Below are 19,510 nucleotides of genomic sequence, written 5' to 3'. Positions count from 1 at the left end.
ATATAATTCCTACTCCTCCTCCCGCTGCTGCAGGGAAGAAAATACCATTTACTGCATTTAAAGCTTTTGCAGAAAATGAGGAAGAAATTGATGGATATTTGGCAGATTTTGAGCGGCAGTGCTCACTGCACCAGGTACCCCCAGACCAATGGGTTACTATTCTGGCTGGAAAACTTTCCGGAAAAGCAAATGAGGCTTTTCGGGCACTCACGGCCGAAGATATAACATAGTATCAACGGGTGAAAGCCGCACTACTCACCCGATACGCTGTCACCCCAGAGGCGTATCGCCGTCGCTTCCGGGAGTCCAAAAAGAAGGCAGTGGACTCCCACATGGAATGGGCAAACAAGCTACAAAGGGTGGCATCACATTGGATGCAAGGGTGCAATGCTAACACCGGAGAAGAAGTGCTACAGTTGTTCTTGATGGAACATTTCTTCCAAGATTTGGCTGCGGATACACAGGATTGGGTGAAAGATCGCCGCCCAGCCAACTTAACTGAGGCAGCACGACTAGCGGACGAATATGTGGAAACCAGAAAAGGGAGCCAAGGTACTACACGACCAGCACCTAGAACAGAGGCCCGCACCCCAACCTACGCTGCACGCACAGAATTCCGGGCCCCAGTACCCCCAGGGCCTCCACGTCCTCAGGGGTCTAACAACCAGCCCCGGGAATCCTACAAAGTGACGTGTCATCGCTGCGGCAACCTGGGACATATTGCCCGTGTTTGCCCGTTGGGATCAGCCAATAATAACTGGAGGCGCACATCTAACACCGAAAGCCCGTCCTCACGCCCCGCTGCTGCTCACTGCCTGGAAATTGAAGGGAGCCCTGAGGAATGCCTGGGAATATTATATGAGGCCAACCCCATACAAGCGGCTTCCCCAGATAATCGCCAGCACCACCGTCAGGAGGTGCGTGTAAATGGACAGATAGCACAAGGCCTAAGGGACACTGGCGCTACCATCACTTTAATACAGAAACATCTTGTGAAACCAGAACTTGTGTCTAATCGTACTGTTGCTGTTCGTGTCGCAGGGGGGGCTGTCTTTCGCTTACCCACCGCCCGGGTACACTTGGATTGGGGAGTCGGGTCAGGAAAGACCACGGTGGGCATTATGGACAATCTACCTGCTGAGGTCGTGTTGGGCAACGATATTGGCCCTCTAGCCTCAGCCTTTTTACCCACTACTGCTGCTGCTTGCCCCGTGACCACCCGCTCACAGACCCGTATCGAGGACGATCTTCCAACAGGTCGGAAGACCCAGGTAAGCCACAGACAGACACCTAGCAATAACACTACAGAGAGACCTCTAGCTTGGGACACCCCAGAAGAGTTTGGGAGGGAAACTAGACAGGACCCCACCCTCCGAAAGTACCGAGAACTAGCGGACAGTAGAGGAGATGAGCGGGAACGTTTTATATGGGAGGGGGACAGATTATACAGATTAACCGAAGGCAGGAGGAGAGGCTGTGCTCCTTCGCAGAAGCGCCAATTAGTGGTACCCAGAAAGTACCGGTTGGAGCTTCTCCGAATTGGCCACGACATTCCGTTAGCAGGACATCTAGGGGGTAACTGCACAACCTACAGGATCACTCAGACCTTCTTTTGGCCAGGGATCTCGAAGGACGTGCGCCGTTACTGCAGCACTTGTGATGTATGCCAAAGGGTGGGAAAGAGAGGGGATCATCCGAAAGCTCGACTGTCCCCTATGCCTGTGATCGAGGAACCATTTAGCAGGGTTGCAGTCGACCTAGTAGGACCCCTACCTAACCCCAGTCCCTCTGGTAAGAAATACATTCTTACAGTTGTGGACTATGCCACCCGCTACCCAGAAGCCGTCGCTCTGACGAATATCCAGGCTGACACTGTCGCCAGTGCTCTAGTCGGGATATTCACCAGAGTAGGATTTCCCCAGGAAATCTTGTCGGACAGAGGGACCCAGTTTACCGCAGACCTAACCCAGCAGTTGTGGAAGGTCTGTGGTATTAAGCCCCTGCTTAGTTCACCGTACCACCCTCAGACTAACGGTCTCTGTGAACGCTTTAATGGTACCCTAAAGCAATTGCTGCGGACCTTTACGGCGGAATACAGAGACTGGGAGCGATTTTTGCCACACCTCCTGTTTGCTTATCGGGAGGTACCGCAGGAATCCACCGGGTTCTCTCCCTTTGAACTGCTCTATGGACGGAGGGTACGAGGCCCTCTCGACCTCATCCGAGAGCACTGGGAGGGAGAGACAGAACACGAAGGTGTCCCCATCGTACCATATGTGCTAGAAATGCGGGACCGTATGGAACAGTTAGCCCGGATGGCACGGGATCATCTCCATGCGGCCCAGGGTCGGCAGAAACATTGGTACGATCGGAACGCTAGGCTGAGAACATTCCAGGTAGGACAGAAAGTTCTAGTACTTAAACCCGTTCGAGGAAATAAATTACAGACCTCCTGGCAAGGCCCCTACAAAGTAGTAGCACAGGTCTGTGACACCACCTATGTAATTGCCAGTAGCAAGGACGAAAAGATACAGAAGTCCTTTCATATAAACCTATTAAAGGAATACCAAGAACGGCCCGAAGACATAGCAGCCATATGCATCCCCGCCACTGAGGACCCTGACAGTCTCCCCATCCCTGATCTGTTGGCCAACCCCGAGTCCAAAACTCTGCTTAATACAGTACAGCTAGGGGAGCGATTAACTCCCACAGAACGAGAACAACTCCAGCAAATACTAGTTGAAAAGAGATTGACCTTTTCCCAGGAGCCAGGTTACACACCTGTAGCGACACATTACGTAGAAACCCCAGGACAAGCCCCGCTCCGACAAACTCCCTATAGAATCCCCGAGGCTGTAAAAGAAGAGATGAGGAAGGAGATTCAGGAGATGTTAAAACTAGGAGTTATAGAGCCATCCGACAGTCCCTGGGCATCTCCCGTCGTCCTAGTCCCCAAAAAGGACGGAACGACCCGGTTCTGTGTCGATTACCGACGCCTCAACGACCGAACCGTGACAGACGCATACCCCATGCCCCGAGTAGACGAGCTATTGGATCGCATTGCCAGGGGACGCTATCTGACCACCATTGACTTGTGCAAGGGGTACTGGCAGATTCCCCTGGCCAAGGACGCTATCCCTAAGTCGGCGTTTGTCACCCCGTTTGGCCTGTACCAGTTTAAGGTCATGCCCTTCGGGATGAAAAACGCCCCAGCTACTTTTCAGCGCTTAGTGGACCGCCTCCTTGATGGCTTCCAGGACTTCGCTTGCGCATACCTGGATGACATTGCGATCTATAGTGAGACTTGGGGGGAACACCTACAACACGTAGAGACTGTGTTGGATCAGATTAGGGCCGCCGGCCTAACTCTGAAGCCGGAGAAATGTAACTTTGGCATGGCTGAAGTCCAGTATTTGGGACACAGGGTGGGGTGTGGGAAACAACGACCCGAACCCGCTAAAGTAGAGGCCGTAGCCAATTGGCCCACACCCCACACTAAGACACAAGTGTTAGCATTCCTAGGGACAGCAGGGTACTACAGGAGATTTGTCCCTGACTACAGCGCCATCGCCAAACCCCTGACAGATTTAACAAAGAAAAATTTACCTAGGGTAGTCCTGTGGTCTCCCGCCTGTGAAACAGCATTCCAAACCCTGAAACAAGCCTTGATCAATGCACCTGTTTTATCTGCCCCCGTCCCTAACAAAAGATTTGTCGTCCACACAGATGCGTCCATGTACGGACTGGGGGCAGTGCTAAGCCAGGTCGGTGAAGATGGGGGCGAACACCCTGTCGCGTATCTCAGCAGAAAACTGTTACCTAGAGAAGTGAGTTACGCGGCAGTGGAAAAAGAGTGCTTAGCCCTGGTCTGGGCCCTAAAGAAATTGACCCCATATCTGTATGGTCAAGAATTCACCTTAATTACCGATCATAATCCCCTTGTATGGCTGAACAGAGTAGCTGGAGATAATGGACGCTTACTGAGATGGAGTCTCGCACTACAGCCATACAATTTCTCCATCCAATACCGTCCTGGCAAGTTTAATGGGAATGCAGATGGTCTGTCCAGGCAAACAGAACTATTGCCCTAACAAGGGACCGGACAGCCCCAAGTTGACCCGAAAAGGATCAATCCGGGTCTGCCGGAGTGTTCCACAAAAGGGGAGCAGTGTAACAGATCCTTACAAATCTCTGGTGGATGTGAAGCAAACAAGGGAATTACAACTTAATCATCTATTCGTTTCATTCCTCTGTTCGTCTGATTACGTACGAATTTCGTATGTAAAATATAGGTGGCCGCCATTTCGGGACTTTACACGTGTTCGCGGCCATCTTGTGTACGAACAGCGGTGTTTGCCTGTAACCGCATGGAACTAAAAACGGATACGCAAACAGGCGAACACCGCTGAATCCTCCAGACCTCCATAAGTTCGTACGGAAACTACCGAACGTCCCACCATTCGGTAGTTATACTCAATCATCTATGGGGATTCCAGCGAACCCCGCGATTCGAATGGATGGCAAGATTTTCGTACCTTTTTACCGTGCGAACGGAGACCGACCGCAAGGCCAAAACTCATGGAACTAATTTCGGCTAGTTGGTCTGTGCGGTCGGTCAAAACTTTGGAACGTTGTATCTCCCGAACTATACATCCGAATGGGCTGATTTTTGGATATATTGTTCCCCTGAAGGAGAGATTTAAAGCTGTACCCCCTGTTTTTGGGGTACATCCAGAACTTGTGTAAAAATGTGGACATTTTAATTATGTTATGTAGTTATCTGAGGGGAGGAGACGTGGGGGTGTTACCATCTGTATTATTGGTTGTTTTCATCCTCCCCCTGGGAGTGTCCTGTATGTATCTGTTTCTAATAAAAAGCAGGCTGGGTGTTCCAGTCCTCAGTTCATCTTGACCCTTCAAAACGTAGCCTCGTCTCGTTCTTGGAAGGGGATTATTTGGGAATATTACTCTGCTCCTGTTTACAGCTGAACCTGCCTCTCTCTCTGGATATCGTGGATGGGATTACACCAGCTCTACTTCTCCACGGCAGCTTGCAGGAAAAAGGACGTCTCCAACGGCTGATACCCTTTCTCTATCTGGGTAGCCGTTACAATCGCACATCACAAACGCCTATGGGATCAACACATGAGTACAAGCAGCACACAAACTCAAAGCCGCCATCCTCCTCCTGGTCCAGCATCTTCAGCCACATCAACCACTGCTGTCCTCCTTGCCCCCTCTCAACCATCCGCCACTCCGTCTCTCGCCTTGAGCAGTTCCCGCTCATCTGCCCACAGTCAGGTGTCTGTCAAGGACATGTTTGAGCGTAAGAAGCCAATGTCAGAAAGTCACCACCTTTCCCAGGTTTAGACAACTGGCTTGTCTGAACTATTAGACCGCCAGCTTTTACCATACAAGCTGGTGGAGTCTGAGGCGTTCAAAAAATTTGTAGCTATTGGGACACCGCAGTGGAAGGTACCCGGACGAAATTTCTTTTCACAAAAGGCAATCCCCAACCTGTACTCGATTGTGCAAAAGGAAGTAATGGCATGTCTGGCACACAGTGTTGGGGCAAGGGTCCATCTGACCACTGATACCTGGTCTGCAAAGCATGGTCAGGGCAGGTATATCACCTACACTGCACATTGGGTAAACCTGCTGACGGCTGCCAAGCATGGAATGGGTGGCTCTGCAGAGGAGTTGGTGACACTGCCTGCTGCCACCTCCTCTACTCCTCCTACTCCGTCCTCTTCTACTGCTGCGTCTTGCTCCACATCAACGGCACCCCCCTAGCTCCCCAGGTACTATTCCACATCCCGGATACGGCAGTGTCACGCCGTCTTGGGTTTGACTTGCTTTAAAGCAGAGAGTCACACCGGACAAGCACTCCTGTCCGCCTTGAATGCACAGGTGGGAAAGTGGCTGACTCCGCAGCAACTGGAGATCGGCAAAGTGGTTTGTGACAACGGAACTAATTTGTTGGAGGCATTGAATTGTGGCAAGTTGACCGTACAACGCTTTGTGCATATGTACACAGGCTTACAGGATGTCCTGAAGCAGGCCAGGAAGGTGTGTGGCCATTTCAGGCGTTCCTACACGGCCATGGCGCACTTTGCAGATATCCAGCGGCGAAACAACATGCCAGTGAGGCACTTGATTTGCGACAGCCCGACACGTTGGAATTCAACACTCCTAATGTTCGACCGCCTGCTCCAACAAGAAAAAGCCATTAATGAATATTTCTATGACCGGGGTGCTAGGACAGCCTCTGGGGAGCTGGGAATTTTTTTGCCACGTTACTGGACGCTCATGCGCAATGCCTGTAGGCTCATGCGTCCTTTTGAGGAGGTGACAAACCTAGTCAGTCGCACCGAAGGCACCATCAGCGACATCATACCATTTGTTTTCTTCCTGGAGCGTGCCCTGCGAAGAGTGCTGGATGAGGCCGTAGATGAGCGTGAATAGGAAGAGGAAGAGTTGTGGTCACCATCACCACCAGAAACAGCCTTATCAGCATCGCTTGCTGGACCTGCGGCAACGCTGGAAGAGGATTGTGAGGAAGAGGAGTCAGAGGAGGAATGTGGTTTGAGGAGGAGGAGGAAGACCAACCACAACAGGCATCCCAGGGTGCTCGTTGTCACCTATCTGGTACCCGTGGTGTTGTACGTGGCTGGGGGGAAGAACATACCTTCAGTGAGATCACTGAGGAGGAGGAACGGGAAATGAGTAGCTCGGCATCCAGCCTTGTGCAAATGGGGTCTTTCATGCTGTCGTGCCTGTTGAGGGACCCTCGTATAAAAAGGTTGAAGGAGAACGACCTGTACTTTGTGTCCACGCTACTAGACCCCCGGTATAATCAGAAAGTGGCTGAAATGTTACCAAATTACAACAAGTCGGAAAGGATGCAGCATTTGCAAATTAAATTAAAAAGTATGCTTTACACAGCGTACAAGGGTGATGTCACAGCACAACGGGAATCTAACAGGGGGAGAGGTGAAAGTAATCCTTCTCCTCCCACGACCACGCCGGCAAGGACAGGACGCTTTACAGACGTGTTGTTGATGGAGGACATGAGGAGCTTTTTAAGTCCTACGCATCGCCACAGCCCTTCGGGATCCACCCTCAGAGAACGACTCGACCGACAGGTAGCAGACTACCTCGCCTTAACCTCAGATATCGACACTCTGAGGAGCGATGAACCCCTTCACTACTGGGTGTGCAGGCTTGACCTGTGGCCTGAGCTATCCCAATTTGCGATAGAACTTCTGGCCTGCCCCGCTTCAAGTGTCCTGTCAGAAAGGACCTTCAGTGCAGCAGGAGGTATTGTCACTGAGAAGAGAAGTCGCCTAGGTAAAAAAAGTCTGTATTACCTCACCTTTATTAAGATGAATGAGGGATGGATCCCGAAGGGACTGACAGTGGGCGATACATTCGACTAAAAAAGGCCTGATGAGATGAGCTGCCTTGGGCTAAAAATGGTCCACACGCTGCTGTATTTTAGCTCTGAATGCCAGTTGACTTGCGTGACTTATCCGCCACCAACTAGGGTTCAAGCCGCAATGTTTCAGGGCACTTTCTGCCTGAGAAACAAACATCAATTTTTCTGGCCGCTGCTACAGAAGCGGCTGCAACAATACCTAATTTTTCAGGCACGTGTACATGCCTAATTTTTCGGGCCTCTGGTGCTGCACTGTGGCTTCAAAAGCCAAACCAAAAAAAAGGCACATAACCGCGATTAAACTGATAGGAATAGTACTACTTAACACACCACTCCTATCTGGTGGCACATTAGATTGCACGCGCAGTGCCCCAAATTTGAAGTAGGAGGACCGACCAAGCATCTTTTTCCATCTCCCGGTTCCTAAAATCGATGCCATATACACGTCCCCTGATAGGGCGCCAGCTCGTTATTCTCTTGGGCGCCTGCTCGTTATTCTCTTTTTCACTTCACTAGGGACACTTTACTGCACTATGGGCACTTAGATCCACTCTTTGTCTTGCACAGTGTTATTCCTAGCCAGCATCTGTGATGGGAAATCAGGCAGTCATCTAAACGTTTAGATTGAGCTTTAGCTTAGAACACCCTTGAAGGTGTTTAAGGAGATTAGGGCTACTTTAGAGGATTCTTCTTAAACCTCTCTGAGTCATTATAGCCCTTCTACCTATCCAGCATTTCTGGAAACTAGCTAAGAGAAAGGGTGGCTGTGTGTCTGTGATACATTTAACTTTATATCACCTTATTGACACTTTATCACTCCGGTCTCCATACTCTCTGCGTATACCCATCTATTTAGAGGGAATTTCCTTGTCCCTTGCAATATTATATAATAGGTAATAGTATTACCATTATTACACAATTAGCCACTATAGGGGAATGAGTATAGAATCCCTTTGTTATTTATAAATGATACAATAAAGACTTTTGTCCATTACTCAATTTACTTTAACAAAGGGTACTAACCACGGTATTAGGAAGCATTACTCTGCTTTCCCTTTCTCCCTCTATTATACACCTATGCTCACTAGGATTTGTAGGTATCACTTTATTATAGTTGTCTAACCTTTTCCTATGCCAGTTTTAGATCTCCTTCTTGGGAGATTTTTTCTTTTTTCAGTTTATTAGCATACCTGGTGTAACGGAGCTCCGTGTACCCCGACCGAGTACCCTCCGTTGATGGATGCTCCTAGCGCTCTCAGAGGACTCCAAGCACTGCAGACGACACCACAACCACCGCAGGCTCCACAACCGCCGTAGCTTAACTGGAGCCGCGCCGTCTTCCTTCCACCCTGGATCGGCTTCTGTCCTCCAGGACCGTGTGGGGAAGACCTCTCCTCCAGGAGAGCGTAACAGGAACAAGCTCTTACAAGAGCTAAGTGATTAAGAGCTCAGGGGAATATGCAGCGCATAGCAGTCCCCAGTGAGATATAGCAGTTCCCTCCAATAACGAGACACGGCTACGTATTGAGGGTCAGAAGAGGTCTGAGGACTGGAACACCCAGCCTGCTTTTTATTAGGATAAGGTACACACAGGACACTCCCAGGGGGAGGATGAAATTAACCAATAACAGCATAGTACAGCCCACAGGTTCCCTCCCCTCAGATAAACAGTTAAACCAATTATTACATACAATAAAAATACAGTTTTTACACACACACTGTAACTTTAAAACCATACATCCAATCAATAAAAGTTGCATATTCAGACTCAGCATACATCAAACATAAACACTTCCAAAAATCAGCCAAATCCCTCCAGTGGATCAAAAGTTAGCTGGAGGTCCCTTTATGACCGACCGCAAGCACAATTTCCTGCCCAAAACAGTTCCATAGATTTGGGCTGTGCGGTCGGTCAATTTCATGCGAAAAAACGACTAAGTCCCATTTCGAACGGGACTTAGTCTCTGGAGCTGCAAGTTCCGTATGGGAGAAGGTAAGGGTCAGCGGTGTTCGGCAGAATGTGTAGCCGATTTTGGTTCCACAGAATCGTTAGCATACACCGCTGACCGCATTCGAGGAAACCAAGATGGCCGCCGCCACGTGCAATTAACCGGCAGTAACCTCACAGCCTGGGAGGTAAATTGCCTGCACACTTTAACTTCTGGGTGGTCTGCCTGTGTGGTACTTGGTTCAGTAAGCCCTATTTACTGAACCAAGTGGGAGAAAGCCAGGAATAAGTTATTTTACCGGTCTGGGGACATAGTCTTAAAGGGGCATTGTTCAGCAAAGTCACAATATGTCCCCAGACGGTTCTTAAAGGGCCATACACACCCAATTAAAGTTAATACATTTTCAGGGGCACAATCTTCCAGGGGCCATAGTCATGAGGCAGGAGGCTGGCAAACATGCTTCTCCACAATCCAGGGAAGCAGGGCACTTTCTCATTTAAAGGGCCAGTTACAAATAGCGATTTGTAACACATCTCCCCTTTGGGGGGAAGACTAACCAGGCACCTGACCTTCTGTCGGTCAGTGCCTCCGTTAGTCGATCCACCAACCCACAATAACCAAATGCCAGAGTAGCCCACCCACAACAAACAGGTACAAGGGTGACCCACCCACAAGACACAATTACTGCACCTGGGTATTTTGCTGTGGTGATGTGGTAACATGCTGTGGGGACTTGTGGGAGGGCAGAGGCCAGCGGCGCTCTGCCCTGATGCCAGCTCTTCTGCTGGGGTAGCCTGCAGGACATCAGGCTCTGGACCAGGGACAAAGGTAGGGCAGAGGCCGACTGCACTCTGCCCAGATGCCAGCTCTTCTGCTGGGGTAGCCTGCAGGACATCAGGCTCTGGACCAGGGACAAAGGTAGGGCAGAGGCCGACTGCACTCTGCCCAGTTGCCAGCTCTTCCACTGGGGTAGCCTGCAGGACATCAGGCTCTGGATCAGGGACAAAGGTAGGGCAGAGGCCGACTGCACTCTGCCCAGCTGCCAGCTCGTCTGCTGGGGTACTGAGACCATAGTCCGGCTCAGTAGCCAAGGGAACATGGACGTCAGTAGGGGTTAACATCGCCTCTGTTAACCCTGGTGCCACGCTAGGAGTTAGCGGGGGAGGGGAATTTGTACTTACCCCCTCCTCTGGGTGTCCCGGTGAGGGTAGTTGGGGATCTGGAAAGGCTGTCCAGCATCCCTGTAGGTCAGGCACAGAGACCACGGTCCCATCTGCGCCGTCTGGAGGATTGGTGTCTCCCCTTGTTAGGGGAAGCTGCCGCTGGGGAGAGGGGGTGCTGTGCTCCTTTCCCGGAAACACGGGCTGCCGCTGGAGAGGGAGACCGCCTGTCTCCACTCCCTTACCATTGTCCTGTTGCTGTAGAGAGGGACCAACTGTCTCTGCTCTCTGTAGGACACACTGCTGCTGGGGGGGAAGGACGGCACCTTCGGCCCCCTGGGGTACACACTGCCGCTGGAGAGGGAGACCGCCTGTCTCCACTCCCTTACTATGGTCCTGTTGCTGTAGAGAGGGACCAACTGTCTCTGCTCTCTGTAGGACACACTGCTGCTGGGGGGGAAGGACGGCACCTTCGGCCCCCTGTAACTCACGCTGTTGTTGGGGCGCAGGGACGGAATACTTTGCCCTCACTGCCCGATATTCTGCTTCCATCTGCAGATACTCCGCCAGTTCTCTCCTCACTCTTGGTACAATTTCCTCTGTTAGGAGGGGCCCGTAGACAGCCAACCGCCGCTTCAGCATAGCGTCAAACTGTACGTGACTATACCAATAGTCCAGTTTTGCTGGGTGTTCCCAGGATGCTGTTCCTCGCACTAGGGAAGCCATCCTGTTGTAGCCAGGGGCGCTGCCCAATGGCTAGCGTTGCCCTCAATTGTAACTCCAAACGTTACCAGTGTCTCTGAGCTGCTTCTCCTCGCACTAGGACGCCATCCCACCGCTGCCACCACTGTAACGGAGCTCCGTGTACCCCGACCGAGTACCCTCCGTTGATGGATGCTCCTAGCGCTCTCAGAGGACTCCAAGCACTGCAGACGACACCACAACCACCGCAGGCTCCACAACCGCCGTAGCTTAACTGGAGCCGCGCCGTCTTCCTTCCACCCTGGATCGGCTTCTGTCCTCCAGGACCGTGTGGGGAAGACCTCTCCTCCAGGAGAGCGTAACAGGAACAAGCTCTTAAAAGAGCTAAGTGATTAAGAGCTCAGGGGAATATGCAGCGCATAGCAATCCCCAGTGTGATATAGCAGTTCCCTCCAATAACGAGACGAGGCTACGTATTGAGGGTCAGAAGAGGTCTGAGGACTGGAACACCCAGCCTGCTTTTTATTAGGATAAGGTACACACAGGACACTCCCAGGGGGAGGATGAAATTAACCAATAACAGCATAGTACAGCCCACAGGTTCCCTCCCCTCAGATAAACAGTTAAACCAATTATTACATACAATAAAAATACAGTTTTCACATACACACTGTAACTTTAAAACCATACATTCAATTTCAATAAAAGTTACATATTCAGACTCAGCATACATCAAACATAAATCCTTCCAAAAATCAGCCAAATCCCTCCAGTGGATCAAAAGTTAGCTGGAAGTCCTTTATGACCGACCGCAAGCACAATTTCCTGCCCAAAACAGTTCCATAGATTTGGCCTGTGCGGTCGGTCAATTTCATGCGAAAAAACGTCCCATTTCGAACGGGACTTAGTCTCTGGAGCTGCAAGTTCCATATGGGAGAAGGTAAGGGTCAGCGGTGTTCGGCAAAATGTGTAGCCGATTTTGGTTCCACAGAATCGTTAGCATACACCGCTGACCGCATTCGAGGAAACCAAGATGGCCGCCGCCACGTGCAATTGACCGGCAGTAACCTCACAGCCTGGGAGGTAAATTGCCTGCACACTTTAACTTCTGGGTGGTCCGCCTGTGTGGTACTTGGTTCAGTAAGCCCTATTTACTGAACCAAGTGGGGGAAAGCCAGGAACAAGTTATTTTACCGGTCTGGGGACATAGTCTTAAAGGGGCATTGTTCAGCAAAGTCACAATATGTCCCCAGACGGTTCTTAAAGGGCCATACACACACAATTAAAGTTAATACATTTTCAGGGGCACAATCTTCCAGGGGCCATAGTCATGAGGCAGGAGGCTGGCAAACATGCTTCTCCACAATCCAGGGAAGCAGGGCACTTTCTCATTTAAAGGGCCAGTTACAAATAGCGATTTGTAACACCTGGGTACAAGCCCTCGGTGGGGCTGGCACCACCACCTGACCACATTTCCTCGTTTCTTCCACTCATACCGCTTTTTCCATCTTTGAAGGGGTTTGGCGAAACAAGGAAATAGTCGTAACTCGTAACAGGGATTAAACTGATAAGAATAGTACTACTTAACACACCGTATAATAACGCAGAGAGAGGAGTCTGAAGAAGAGGAGTCAGAGGAGGAAGATGGCTTTGAGGACGTGGAAGACCAAACACAGCAGGCGTCCCAGGGGGCTTGTTGTCACCTTTCGGGGACCCTTGGTGTTGTACGTGGCTGGGTGGAGGAAGAGACCTTCAATGACATCAGTGAGGACAAGGAACAGGACATGGCTAGCTTGGTATCCAACCTTGTGCAAATGGGGAGTTTGCGGTTGTGCAAATGGACTGTTTGCGGTTGTTTGCGGTGCGTTAAACGGGGAGTTTGGTCTGTCACTGTGAAGCGGGCGTTACCCTTACACTACCTGATCGATACAACATCATACAGTAGGTCCCCCCCCTCATTATTTTTATGGCCCCCACCCACCGCTCACGGGTGGGGGCGGGCGGGAGGACAATAGGTCCCCCCCATTGTGATTTATGGCCCCCACCCACCGGGCAGGGGTGGGGGCCGGGGGGAGGACAGTAGGTGTCCCCCCTTTCCTTATTTACTGAATATTCCCCTGTATAACAATGTTTCTGCTCTGTGTCAGTGTTTATCAGGGTCTCTGAGGGCAGGTGTCAATCCATATCTGCCAAGTGACCCTATGTAGGAGGAACAGTCCCTATTCTGCTCTGTGTCAGTGTGTATCAGGGTCCCTGAGGACAGGTGTCAATCCATATCTGCCAAGTGACCCTATGTAGGGGGAACAGTCCCTATTCTGCTCTGTGTCAGTGTGTATCAGGGTCTCTGAGGACAGGTGTCAATACATATCTGCCAAGTGACCCCATGTAGGGGGAACAGTCCCTATTCTGCTCTGTGTCAGTGTGTATCAGGGTCCCTGAGGACAGGTGTAAATCCATATCTGCCAAGTGACCCTATGTAGGGGGAACAGTCCCTACTCTGCTCTGTGTCAGTGTGTATCAGGGTCCCTGAGGACAGGTGTCAATCCATATCTGCCAAGTGACCCTATGTAGGGGGAACAGTCCCTACTCTGCTCTGTGTCAGTGTGTATCAGGGTCTCTGAGGACAGGTGTCAATACATATCTGCCAAGTGACCCTATGTAGGGGGAACAGCCCCTATTCTGCTCTGTGTCAGTGTGTATCAGGGTCTCTGAGGACAGGTGTCAATCCATATCTGCCAAGTGACCCTATGTAGGGGGAACAGTCCCTATTCTGCTCTGTGTCAGTGTGTATCAGGGTCTCTGAGGACAGGTGTCAATCCATATGTAGAGGTGTCAATATGTCATATGTCAGGTGTCAATCCATATCCATTGTGATTTAGGAATGTTAGGTGATTTATGCCCTTTATGGATTAAAACCAGTCTCTCCATCAACTGTGTAATTTTCCATGGGAGTTTTGAAATGGATCCCCCTCCGGCATGCCACAGTCCAGGTGTTAGTCCCCTTGAAACAACTTTTCCATCACTATTGTGGCCAGAAAGAGTCCCTGTGGGTTTTAAAATTCGCCTGCCCATTGAAGTCTATGCCGGTTCGCGAACATTTGTGGAAGTTCGCGTTCGCCGTTCGCGAACCGAAAATTTTATGTTCGCGACATCACTAGCTATGATCTCACTGCACTCAGTGTATTCGGCACGCAGCGCTATGATCTCCCTGCACTCAGTGTATTCGGCACGCAGCGCTATAATCTCACTACCTTCAGTGTATTCGGCATGCAGCGCTATGATCTCACTGCACTCAGTGTATTCGGCATGCAGCGCTATGATCTCACTGCACTCAGTGTATTCGACACGCAGCGCTATAATCTCACTGCACTCTGTGTATTCGGCACACAGCGCTATGATCTCACTGCATTCTGTGTATTCGGCACGCAGTGCTATAATCTCACGGCCCTCAGTGTATTCGACACGCAGCGCTATAATCTCACGGCCCTCAGTGTATTCGACACGCAGCGCTTTAATCTCACTGCACTCAGTGTATTCGACACGCAGCGCTATAATCTCACGGCCCTCAGTGTATTCGACACGCAGCGCTTTAACCCCTTAAGGACACGTGACATGTCATGATTCCCTTTTATTCCAGAAGTTTGGTCCTTAAGGGGTTAATCTCACTGCACTCAGTGTATTCGGCACGCAGCCCTTTAATCTCACTGCTCTCAGTGTATTCGGCACGTAGAGCTATGATCTCACTGCATTGTGTGTATTCAGCTCGCAGTGCTATGATCTCACTGCACTCAATGTATTCGGCACGCAGCGCTATAATCTCACTTCTCTCTCTCTCTATCTCAGGATAATAGCCGCAGACAGAAGCAGCTGTTGAGCCAGCGGTTTGATTCTCTGTACAATATCTTGGAGGAGCGTAAGAAGGAGTTATTACTGAGCATTACTCGGCAGCAGGATGAGAAGCTGCAGTATGTGCGGGGACTGATCCGCCAACATGGCGACCACCTTGAGGTCACCTCGAAGCTGGTGGAATCATCCATCCAATCCATGGACGAGCCTCAGATGGCAGCATTCTTGCAGGTGTGAAAACGCCCACTGCGCCACAGTACCACAACTTCACCCCAGCCAAACCCCAATCCCTGATCGTATACTCTGCCATAGAAAGGGGCGTGGCTCAGACAGTATACTCTCCTATATAAAGGGGCGTAACTCAGAAAGTATACTCCCATATATAAAGGGGCGTAGCTCAGACAGTATACTCTCCTATATAAAGGGGTGTGGCTCAGACAGTATACTCTCCTATATAAAGGGGCGTAGCTCAGAAAGTATACTCCCATATATAAAGGGGCGTAGCTCAGACAGTATACTCTCCTATATAAAGGGGTGTGGCTCAGACAGTATACTCTCCTATATAAAGGGGCGTGGCTCAGACAGTATACTCTCCTATATAAAGGGGCGTGGCTCAGACAGTATACTCTCCTATATAAAGGGGCGTGGCTCAGACAGTATACTCTCCTATATAAAGGGGCGTGGCTCAGACAGTATACTCTCCTATATAAAGGGGCGTGGCTCAGACAGTATACTCTCCTATATAAAAGGGGCGTAGCTCAGACAGTATAATCTCCTATGTAAAGGGGGCGTAGCTCAGACAGTATACTCTCCTTTAAAAAGGGGGCGTAGCTCAGTCAGTATACTCTCCTATATAAAGGGGCGTGGCTCAGACAGTATAATCTCTTATATAAAGGGGCGTGGCTCAGACAGTATACTCTCCTATATAAAGGGGGCGTAGCTCAGACAGTATAATCTCCTATGTAAAGGGGGCATAGCTCAGACAGTATACTCTCCTATATAAAAGGGGCGTAGCTCAGACAGTATACTCTCCTAAATAAAGGGGGCATGGCTCAGACAGTATATTCTCCTATATAAAGGGGCGTGGCTCAGACAGTATACTCTCCTATGTAAAGGGGGCGTGGCTCAGACAGTATACTCTCCTATATAAAGGGGCGTGGCTCAGACAGTATAATCTCCTATATAAATGGGGCGTAGCTCAGAAAGTATACTCTCCTATATAAAAGAGGCGTGGCTCAGACAGTATACTCTCCTATATAAAGGGGCATGACTCAGACAGTATACTCTCCTATATAAAGGGGCGTAGCTCAGAAAGTATACTCCCATATATAAAGGGACGTAGCTCAGACAGTATACTCTCCTATATAAAGGGGCGTGGCTCAGACAGTATACTCTCCTATATAAAGGTGCGTAGCTCAGACAGTATACTCTCCTATATAAAGGGGCGTGGCTCAGACAGTATACTCTCCTATATAAAGGGGCGTGGCTCAGACAGTATACTCTCCTATATAAAGGGGCGTGGCTCAGACAGTATACTCTCCTATATAAAGGGGCGTGGCTCAGACAGTATACTCTCCTATATAAAAGGGGCATAGCTCAGACAGTATAATCTCCTATGTAAAGGGGGCGTAGCTCAGACAGTATACAATCCTATATAAAGGTGCGTGGCTCAGACAGTATACTCTCCTTTATAAAGGGGGCGTAGCTCAGTCAGTATACTCTCCTATATAAAGGGGCGTGGCTCAGACAGTATAATCTCTTATATAAAGGGGCGTGGCTCAGACAGTATACTCTCCTATATAAAAGGGGCGTAGCTCAGACAGTATAATCTCCTATGTAAAGGGGGCGTAGCTCAGACAGTATACTCTCCTATATAAAAGGGGCGTAGCTCAGACAGTATACTCTCCTAAATAAAGGGGGCATGGCTCAGACAGTATATTCTCCTATATAAAGGGGCGTGGCTCAGACAGTATACTCTCCTATGTAAAGGGGGCGTGGCTCAGACAGTATACTCTCCTATATAAAGGGGCGTGGCTCAGACAGTATAATCTCCTATATGAATGGGGCGTAGCTCAGAAAGTATACTCTCCTATATAAAAGAGGCGTGGCTCAGACAGTATACTCTCCCATATAAAGGGGCATGACTCAGACAGTATACTCTCCTATATAAAGGGGCGTGGCTCAGACAGTATACTCTCCTATATAAAGTAGGCTTGGCTCAGACAGTATACTCTCCTATATAAAGGGACGTGGCTCAGACAGTATAATCTCCTATATAAAGGGGGCGTGGCTCAGACAGTATACTCTCCTATATAAAGGGGGCGTGGCTCAGACAGTATAATCTCCTATATAAAGGGGCGTGGCTCAGACAGTATACTCTCCTATATAAAGGGGGCGTGGCTCAGACAGTATACTCTCCTATTTAAAGTGGGCACGGCTCAGACAGTATAATCTCCTATATAAAGGGGCGTGGCTCAGACAGTATAATCTCCTATATAAAGGGGCGTGGCTCAGACAGAATAATCTCCTATATAAAGGGGGCGTGGCTCAGACAGTATAATCTCCTATATAAAGGGGCGTGGCTAAGACAGAATAATCTCCTATATAAAGGGGGCGTAGCTCAGACAGTATACTCTCCTATATAAAGGGGTGTGGCTCAGACAGTATAATCTCCTATATAAAGGGGGCGTAGCTCAGACAGTATACTCTCCTATATAAAGGGGTCTGGCTCAGACAGTATACTCTCCTATATAAAGGGGGCGTAGCTCAGACAGTATACTCTCCTATATAAAGGGGATTGGCTCAGACAGTATACTCTCCTATATAAAGGGGCGTGGCTCAGACAGTATACTCTCCTATATAAAGGGGCGTGGCTCAGACAGTATACTCTCCTATATAAAGGGGGCGTGGCTCAGACAGTATACTCTCCTATATAAAGGGGGCGTGGCTCAGACAGTATACTCTCCTATATAAAGTAGGCTTGGCTCAGACAGTATACTCTCCTATATAAAGGGACGTGGCTCAGACAGTATAATCTCCTATATAAAGGGGGCGTAGCTCAGACAGTATACTCTCCTATGTAAAGGGGGCGTGGCTCAGACAGTATACTCTCCTATATAAAGGGGGCGTGGCTCAGACAGTATAATCTCCTATATAAAGGGGCGTGGCTCAGACAGTATACTCTCCTATATAAAGGGGGCGTGGCTCAGACAGTATACTCTCCTATATAAAGGGGGCATGGCTCAGACAGTATAATCTCCTATATAAAGGGGCGTGGCTCAGACAGTATAATCTCCTATATAAAGGGGCGTGGCTCAGACAGAATAATCTCCAATATAAAGGGGGCGTAGCTCAGACAGTATACTCTCCTATATAAAGGGGTGTGGCTCAGACAGTATTATCTCCTATATAAAGGGGGCGTGGCTCAGACAGTATACTCTCCTATATAAAGGGGTGTGGCTCAGACAGTATACTCTCCTATATAAAGGGGGCGTAGCTCAGACAGTATACTCTCCTATATAAAGGGGTGTGGCTCAGACAGTATACTCTCCTATATAAAGGGGCGTGGCTCAGACAGTATACTCTCCTATATAAAGGGGCGTGGCTCAGACAGTATACTCTCCTATGTAAAGGGGGCGTGGCTCAGACAGTATACTCTCCTATATAAAGGGGGCGTGGCTCAGACAGTATAATCTCCTATATAAAGGGGCGTGGCTCAGACAGTATAATCTCCTATATAAAGGGGCGTGGCTCAGACAGTATAATCTCCTATATAAAGGGGCGTGGCTCAGACAGTATAATCTCCTATATAAAGGGGGCGTAGCTCAGACAGTATACTCTCCTATATAAAGGGGTGTGGCTCAGACAGTATAATCTCCTATATAAGGGGGCGTAGCTCAGACAGTATACTCTCCTATATAAAGGGGTGTGGCTCAGACAGTATACTCTCCTATATAAAGGGGGCGTAGCTCAGACAGTATACTCTCCTATATAAAGGGGTGTGGCTCAGACAGTATACTCTCCTATATAAAGGGGCGTGGCTCAGACAGTATACTCTCCTATATAAAGGGGCGTGGCTCAGACAGTATACTCTCCTATATAAAGGGGGCGTGGCTCAGACAGTATACTCTCCTATATAAAGGGGGCGTGGCTCAGACAGTATAATCTCCTATATAAAGGGGCGTGGCTCAGACAGTATAATCTATATAAATGGGCGTGGCTCAGACAGTATACTATCCTATATAAAGGGGCGTGACTCAGACAGTATAATCTCCTATATAAAGGGGGCGTAGCTCAGATAGTATACTCTCCTATATAAAAGAGGCGTGGCTTAGACAGTATACTCTCCTATATAAAGGGGCGTGACTCAGACAGTATACTCTCCTATATAAAGGGGCGTGGCTCAGACAGTATAA

General features: G+C 49.5%; 1 protein-coding gene across 2 annotated transcripts in view; it reads left to right on the top strand.

Moving 5' to 3' along the window:
* Positions 1-19,510, top strand: part of TRIM54 (tripartite motif containing 54) — a 156,713-nt gene that overhangs the window by 114,352 nt on the left and 22,851 nt on the right. For both annotated transcript variants that reach the window (XM_063441877.1, XM_063441876.1), the window contains one exon: positions 15,093-15,326. In XM_063441877.1, the coding sequence (XP_063297947.1) occupies positions 15,093-15,326 (234 nt within the window). The remainder of the gene's footprint in view (positions 1-15,092; positions 15,327-19,510) is intronic.

This window comes from Pelobates fuscus, chromosome 2 (assembly GCF_036172605.1).
Source record: "Pelobates fuscus isolate aPelFus1 chromosome 2, aPelFus1.pri, whole genome shotgun sequence".
Taxonomy (NCBI): domain Eukaryota; kingdom Metazoa; phylum Chordata; class Amphibia; order Anura; family Pelobatidae; genus Pelobates; species Pelobates fuscus.
This window is presented reverse-complemented; position numbering and strand designations above follow the sequence as displayed.